This window comes from Lolium perenne, chromosome 3, assembly GCF_019359855.2.
Source record: "Lolium perenne isolate Kyuss_39 chromosome 3, Kyuss_2.0, whole genome shotgun sequence".
NCBI classification, from domain to species: domain Eukaryota; kingdom Viridiplantae; phylum Streptophyta; class Magnoliopsida; order Poales; family Poaceae; genus Lolium; species Lolium perenne.
In genome coordinates this window covers 29,125,897-29,134,116 of record NC_067246.2, presented here as the reverse complement: position 1 = coordinate 29,134,116, position 8,220 = coordinate 29,125,897, and the positions used below count along the sequence as shown (strand labels likewise).

Here is an 8,220-nt window from a genome sequence, read left to right as displayed (position 1 = left end):
GCATCCTCAAAATATGCATGCACCATCCCAATCCTTTCCTCTTGATGGTTCTCTCCCGCCTCTCCTTTTTCTTGCTTGTTGGGAGTCTACAATGGACGGCCAAGATGCCTACTGCCACGGATTGTTGACGTGGAGGCGTAAATGGGGCAAGTCCTATTCATTAAATATGTAAATCAGTCAACACCGTTAACTGTGGTATGCATGGACCTCCTATTCTTTAGGATCCTCCTCCTCAAGATATCGTCTCCTCCATCCTATCCTCTCCCAATCCTTTCCTTTGATTTCTCGATCATTGCTATATTTATGCTTGGAACCAATTTTGTCTCCATCAACCATAACTCTTCCCAATCTTTTCCTTAAGTTACTCGGTTGTTGATAGATTTATGCTACGAATTGGTTTTGACCATCGCCGAGAACGTTTACTAGCCTGTACGGGTGTTAACAATACTCGTCTGTCAATTTTGATACTCGATTGTTTCAGCCGACACAAGATCCAAAATATTCATGAACGTAAACGAGGTTTTGTTTCTGCCGAGAGAAGATCCAAAATGTCTTTCAATTTTTATACTCCAGTTCAGTGGTTTTGTTTTTCTCTAGTTCATATTCATGAACGTACACAAATGGATACTACTCGTATTTGGATTGAATTCGTTCCCTGGATGGCGACGTGGGCGCGTAGGTACAAAAGAGCTGGCTGGACGCGCTCATCTCCATCAAAGGCAGGCTCCTGCTGCACGAATGGAGACGGGCGTGCAAGTTGATCGAGATCGATCGGAATCTCGTCCCAGTCTCGCTGATTTGTTATTGAGTTGCCTTTTGACTGTCGTGGGACTGATTGCCATATTAGCGAATTTACCCACAAATCACGGGCCTACTCGTGTGGAGAGCAGGCGCGCGTATGTGCCGCTATTAGTTTTGACATGACACATACTGATTTTCTCGATATTTCGGGTAAAACAGCAGATAATACTAGATACCGAAACATGTCAAGTCATCTAGTACATATAGAGCTAAACTTCCCAAACTCACAGCTTTAGCTCACCACATGCAACTCATCAACAAAAAATCCAAAAAAGTGCAAAAGAAACCATTATAATAATTAATTACAACAAGCTGTGTCCGTTCCAATCTTCAGACCACTCAAACACTACAAGGTTCCATCCTCCCAAACAGTATGTACAACACACAGGTGGCCGCCGCCCGTCGCAGGTTGCAGCGCGGCCAGAACCATGCCAAGGTCGACCTCCTCCTTGGCTTGGCGCAGGATACTCCCCTCCCCTTCCCTGCCGCGACAACGCACACAAGCACGAGTAAGGGGGGCTGCACATCACAAACGGCAATCAATCAACCAAGTCTATCCGTCTGTGGCAAGGGCACTACTACTGAACAAGTATTTACATGGCAAAACAAACAAATTGGCGTCAGGCCATTCTGATGTGCAGCAAGGACACTACTACGGATGTATCTACAACTAAAATGTGTCTATATGCATACATATCTACACATAATGGAGTCACTTATTATGGGACGGAGTTGGTCCTAAAAAATACAATAACATGGCATTTTTTGAAAATGGCGTACAGCAGATACAATAAATGGCAGTGAACCAAGTCTGCCAACTTGGAACACGAATAACACTGACAAATAACAGCCATGATACTGCTTGGACAACTCCAGGCTAGCAAATTCCATGTAGAGATACTACATGATCAACTACACAAAGAAATCACACGCAGGAACCAGAAACTTCCCTGAACACACAAGGAGTCGAAGACGAATGCCACCGCTGCCGTTGTTTAGGCCTCCCAGTTATCCTTAAAAAACAAGAGCAAAGCATGGTCAGGTCACCAAGTCAAGCACTGACATTTAAAAATAACTCAAACCAACAGCAACTATTGTTATCAGATTGATAGAAGCAAAGTGAGAGAATGACTTATGCAACTTGAATAAAAGCCATTTTCACAAAACCAAACAGCAGTGTTCTTTAAATACCCAGCAGGAGCATATATTGGCTAATAAACACACTTGTATTCTTCGTTCTTTTACTCATGATCCAGCAAGCAAAAATACTTGAACAAAAACTTGCATTCCAATATGTATGTACTACTTGAACCAAAAGAGAGATCAACAAGTCCTACAAAGCACAAGATGGTTACAACGCCTCTTGCCATTACCAAATCCAAGCAACAACTCTTCTTATCAGATTGATAGCAACTAGCAAGTGAGGAAATGAAACCTCCAGCCTAAATAAAACCCAGTTGAATACACCCACAACAACCATAATACTGCTTCGAAAATGATGTACGCACAAAACTAGGACCACTCAAACACTACAAGAATCCATACCTCCCAAACAGTATGTATGACACACGGGCAGCCGCCGCCACCACCGTAGCAGCGCCTCCTGGCCATGCCAAGGTCCCCAGGCACACACCAAAGCAAGCAGCCGGCCAGTGACATCCTCCTCGGTGCAGGACCCTCCCTTCCCCAGCTGCGACACCACACAACACCTCCAGGCAGAACAACCTGCACGACACAAACAGCAATGAATCAACCAACTCTGTACATCCATCTGCAGCAAGGACACTAGTCACACTACTACTGAACAAGTATTTATATGGTGAAAACCAACAAATTGGCAGCAGCTCATTCTTCTTCTACAGGCTGGCCATTTTTGTAAACAGCAAAACAAAGATTAAATATACGTCAAGGAGGCTTTAACTCCCAACTTAGTTGGATACAACACTTCTTATCAGATTGTTTGGTACTATAAAATTAAACCTCCCAACTTGGATAAAACTCTTAACATGAATGCACCGTAACAGCCTTGATATACTACACAGAAGAAATGATGTGGACACAACAATGGAAAACTTCAGGACAGCAACAGGCTTAACAAATACACAAGACTTAACAAATCAGAGAGGAACCAATATATATGCATGTAAATGTTTGAACCAAAACAAAGACCAGCCAGTCCTAATCCATACTCCCTCCGTCCCAAAATAACTGACTCGGCTATTTCTTAATATGTCTAGATGAATTCGTATCTAGATAAAACCGAGTCACTTATTTTGGCACAGATGGAGTGCTATAAATACAATAACACATCATCTTTTCAAAATGGCGTAGAGCAGATAGAACTAATAACAATCAGCCCCATTGGCTAATATACAAACCTGTATTCTTCATTCTTTTACTCATGATCCCAATATGTATGTACTACTTGAACCAAAAGAGAGGAACCAATATATATGTATGTAAATGCTTGAACCTAAACAGACCAACCAGTCCTAAACATCATTCTCCCTCCATCCCAAAATAGGTGACTCAACTTTTTCTAGATAAAACTGAGTCGGTTATTTTGGGATGGAGGGAGTACTAGAAATACAATAACACGGCATCTTTTGAAAATAGCGCAGATCAGATAGAACAAACAGCGACCAGCCCCATTTGAAACAAATGGCAGTGAACTGTCCACTTGCAACATGGATAACACTGACAAATAACAACCATGATACTGACGAATAGCAAAGTGGCGAAATGAAACCTACAAGACAGTCTGGGCAGTCTTCCTTCATAAGGATCGATCGATCAGGCTTGAACCAGACAAAGATCTCTAGTTCTTAACATCACACAATAATAATGCGCTAGAACACAACTTCTCATTACCATGAATGGTAGGTATTCCGCTCGCCGACGGCCCGAGCAAAGTACAGCCACAAAACGAAGAATCTCTCCCACAGTTGCCGCCGTAATTTTTCATCCCAGCAGCAACGTTGGAGTCAAATTGGCCAGATCCACCAGCCATCTGGACCCCTGCTTGCCAGCTCCAGCTCCACTTCCCACCTGCTGCCATGCGAAGGTTGATAAAAATATCCATCAAAATCAAAACTCAAGGGGACAAGCAACAGGGCATGAAAGTTACTTGCAGATTTCATCATATATGCAAACTCACGTATCAATCCACAGGCATAGTACATTTCAAGGCCTTACAGATATTATAAGAGAGGAAAAGTCTTGTTTATACCACCAAACACAGTAAAAAAACATCTAAACCATATTCAGTTTGGAGACGCACGGACAGAATCGGTTGGCTATTCTGTAGCTCCAACAATAGTTTTACGATGAGCAAGGGTTGGCTATTAATCACCTGCTTGGCACATAAAAAGTAGCTAGTAACAGAGAGAATATGATAGCCAAGAAAGCTCGAAGCTTTTTCCAGAAATATGTAAGGAACGAAATCAAGGTTGGGTCCTATATATAGTACAACCAACTAAGTATTAATTACTCAAATCCTTGGTAACCTACAGACTCAAGGGTACTAATTAACCCAAGGCCAGCCAGTACTCATCCAAAGGCAACCATTAGCAAATTTTGATAGGAAAAAACATTGAAAATATAAAACTCAGACCCTCTTTGTAAGGTAAGCATCATAATTACTCAAAAGGCAACGTATTTAGGTTTGTGGTTTAGCTTTCATGTTTCAATCCAGCTAAACCCAAGTTGGATCCAAGATGCTAACCAGAAAACCAATTACATCCAACCATCAAGCCACATCAGCCCATAGGCCCAGCAAAAGCCACTCAGCATACCAAAAGACGCCCAACATCTTACAATATAGCTATCAAGGAGTAGAAGGCAGCAAGAAAGGATGGTTATCACTTATCGACGACAAAGACACTCAGCATACAAAAAGACACCCAACAACTTACAATATAGATATCAAGGAAGTGGAAGACAGCAAGAAAGATGTGTTGTTGACACCTAGTAACTGCTACCCTCCCCAAAATGAAGAAAAGAACAAGATATTAAACTAGCAAGACTTTACCACCACAACCAAACCTCTAATGCACACATAGACTACCTAGCACCCTTGCTGGAAACATCGGAAGTGGATATGTAAGAGAATCAGCAATATGAGAAGATCAGGTTATAAACTGGAAGATACATGCATCTTAAAATGGTAACAATATGATCATCGAAATTCAACTGGACAATTTTGAATCGAAGAGAAAGCGCAAATATAAAATCGAAGACAATTTTGAACTTGCAATCATCTTATTGCTTAACTGTCATAACATATCACACTCTTAGGAATTAAAACAAACATGTATGGCATGCAAGCAACCGTCACTAGTAGTCAACTGATAAGAATACAGAAGTCCCCTCGCTAGCATCCACTCAAATATTTGGCAAGCACAAAATAATGGCAGTGCATAGTGGCAGCTTAAATCCTTAACTAGGTTCAAAAGTGAGGGCACATTTTAGATAGACCAAACAAATTTAGAGAAACTTGAGACGTGATTCAAGGAGCTGGAACCATGCTCTACTGTACACAAACTTCTGCAGAACGAAATATACATGGAATGGAACTTGCAACACTAGCCCACTTGCCAAGTACCTTGCGAAATGAACACCTAAGTACTAATGGTTGATATATCAGTACCTAGGGTTATGCCGGATGCGTGAGACATGGATCCCTTCTAAATGCGAGAACGTCTGGGTCACGCCAGATAAGGCAGACATGGATCTGAATGCGAGAAGGGTCAGGTCATGCCAGATCCAGCGGCGATCGCTCCCTCCTTGCCAGCTACAGCTCCACTTCACTACTACCCTGCAAAGGTTAAGATAGTTAAGGAACAGAGAGGTATACTGTTTGCAACACATGTACAAATATACTACCCTCAAGATGAATAGAGTGAAGGCAAATAATAACAGTAACAGGAAGGCGAATTCTGGATAAGATGAATAAAGAATGTAAGTGTATTTTGAAAAGAATGCTCTCTTATTTTAAACCTCAAGAATCAGCAACAAGAAAAGATCAGGTTATAAAGTGCAAGATCAGCACATGTGTCTTAAATGCTAACAATATGAACATCAAAACTTAACTGGACAATTTTGAATCGAAGAGAAAGCGCAAATATAAAATTGAAGTCAATTTTAAACCTCCCATCAACTTATTGCTTAACAGTCATAACAGATCACTCTTAGGAATTAAAACAAACATGTATGGCATGCAAGCAAAATTCAACTGATAAGATGTGAGAAGTGCCCTCAGTGGCATCCTCTCAAACATTTGGCAAGCACAAAATGATGGCAGTGAGTAGTGGCAATTTAAATCCTTGACTAGATTGAAAAGTGAGGGTGCATTTTAGATAGACCGAAAAGCTTTAGAGAAGCATGGCATGGGATGCAAGGAACTGGAACCATGCTTTACTTAACACAAACTTCTGCAGAACGAAATATACATGGAATGGAACTTGTACCACTAGCACACTTGCTGAGTATCTTGCAAAATGAACACCTAAGTACTAATGGCTGATATATCAGTACCTAGAGTTATGCCGGATCCGGGAGACATGGATCCCTAGCTTCTGAATGCGAGAACGGGCAGGTCACGATTGATCCAACAGATCCTTTCTGAATGCAAGAACGGTTGGGCCACGCCAGTTCCAGCAGCCATGGCTCCCTCCTGGCCAGCTACAGCTCCACTTCTCCGTTACTGCCTTGCAAAGGATAAGATAGATAAGGAATAGCGAAGCATACTGTTTGAAACACATGTACAAATATATCACCTCGAGATAAAAAAGAGTGAAGGCAAACAATAACAGTAACAGGAAGAATACTGGGTAAGATGAATAAAGAATGGAAGCGTAATTTGAAAAGAATGCTCTATTATTTTTCAGCAATAACCATAAAAAATTATTACAATGTCCTATACAAATTTCTTCTCTTTTTGTCCTATATGTCACAACCGGTGAAGTACATAAGATTTCTCAATGTCCAGTGACCAGTACACTACCTCAAGATAGATCGATGGCATTTTAGTGCTGATGGGAGAGCAATACCACATCAGGTCTAAAATAGTATACTTATAGCTGCTGTAATTCCATGGAATAACATACAAGTATATTGCTAAATAGCAGATGGAAAACTGAATCCTAATTGCTACACATTCAGCTTTGAGACACCATCAGAGTTAAGAACCTACAAGGTGCCAATTCAGTAAGAACACAAGCAGCTGAACAAGTATAATTTAATTTTAGCGAAAATGCCAGGCAACTTTACCTCCTAACTGCTGTCTACAAGCAACATGTGCTAAACTAGCATACCCACCAGATTGGAAGGAAACTGGGTTCTAGCTGCTACATTCAGAGAAAACAACGGCAGGAACTTTTCACCTTGCCAACGTGCATTATGTTCTGCATCTACTGACATCTACGTGTCAGCAGCTACCTTCTAACAGAACAACAGAATTGACACGCGCGCCATGAGGATACAGACGGAAATCAAGCTGTCATTTTCCAGGGAGATCGAAAGACATGAAATTTCTGCTCCGATCTTGCAGTCTAGATGTAAAACAGAGAGGGGGATGTGGTACTCACATCCTCGACGGTCGGCAGCAGCAGCAGCTGCTCGTATTTATGGTTGTTGGCAGCAGATCGGGATCGTGGGCGGTGAAGACGACGCCGGAGGCAGCACCTCGGGGAGGGGATCGACCAGCAGCTCGTACTCCGCGCCTCCCCGCCGACATTCTGCACCGCGGCAAGCTTCCCCGCCCGCGCCCCTACCGCAGTCCGCGGCGGTCGCTGAGATTGACCGTCGCCCCGCCTTGGTGGTCCTCGCCGGCGACCAGGACCGCGCGCGGAGCTCATGTGCCTCTCCTGCTTTTGGCTCGCTCGGCGCCTGCCTTCAGCCCGCACGCCGTGGCTCGGCCTTTCACAGGCACGCCCGCACGCTGTGGTGCCGGCGCGGATGCTCTCGTGGCCTCCCTCGCCTGTGGGGTGCTACACCAGGTCAGCAGGGTGCTACCTCCGGACGGCGGCGCTGCTGGTCCGGTCACCGCGAACGGCGAGGTTGGGGAGTTGACGGCGCTGGAAGGGGGAATCGCGTGAGGGGAATCGAGTTGGGTTAACCCTAACTGGCGACATTCCCGGGTGGGCTGGCTTCGGCCAAATAACCAACTGTGTTTTGGCCCAGTTTACTTAGCAGCCACTTTTACAATTATTTCAACAATCTAGCCAATATAAACTTTCCCGCCCAAAATGCACCAAAACCCTAGGAACGCCCCATAAAGCTTCTAGATATGTATCCTTAACCATTTCACGCCCTTTGAGCATCAAATCATAACAAAAGAATATCAAACCTCAAGTCTGAGACCAAAAATCTTGCTACTTAGAACCTAAGAGCATCTCCAACATGCGCGCTAAATCGGCC

The 8,220-nt window shown here is 43.3% G+C and overlaps 1 protein-coding gene across 3 annotated transcripts; it reads right to left on the bottom strand.

The window, feature by feature from the left end:
• Positions 1-1,085: 1,085 nt before the first annotated feature.
• Positions 1,086-7,881, bottom strand: LOC139838386 (uncharacterized). 3 transcript variants are annotated; one of them, XR_011754704.1, is made up of 6 exons: positions 7,389-7,881; positions 6,337-6,509; positions 5,450-5,617; positions 3,673-3,849; positions 2,347-2,526; positions 1,086-1,814 (listed from the first exon to the last, which is right to left on the bottom strand). XR_011754704.1 is itself a non-coding variant. In XM_071827819.1 (6 exons), exons 3-6 carry the CDS (start codon positions 5,475-5,477, stop codon positions 1,810-1,812), a joined length of 393 nt encoding a protein of 130 aa, XP_071683920.1. In that variant the 5' UTR covers positions 5,478-5,617; positions 6,337-6,505; positions 7,389-7,872; the 3' UTR covers positions 1,086-1,809. The 3 variants fall into 3 exon arrangements, 1 of the variants encoding a protein (XP_071683920.1); XR_011754703.1 differs by having other exon boundaries at positions 6,337-6,505; XM_071827819.1 differs by having other exon boundaries at positions 3,673-3,852; positions 6,337-6,505; positions 7,389-7,872.
• Positions 7,882-8,220: the final 339 nt, after the last annotated feature.

What these genes read in the sequence shown, in the direction of transcription:
- LOC139838386 (XM_071827819.1), bottom strand. Translation starts at nt 5,477, where the DNA reads ATGTCTCACGCATCCGGCATAACCCTAG. An exon ending in CGCATCCGGCATAACCCTAG is followed by an intron (nt 3,853 to 5,449) that starts GTACTGATATAT and finishes TTCGCATGGCAG; the next exon opens with CAGGTGGGAAGTGGAGCTGG. An exon ending in CGGAATACCTACCATTCATG is followed by an intron (nt 2,527 to 3,672) that starts GTAATGAGAAGT and finishes TGTGTCGTGCAG; the next exon opens with GTTGTTCTGCCTGGAGGTGT.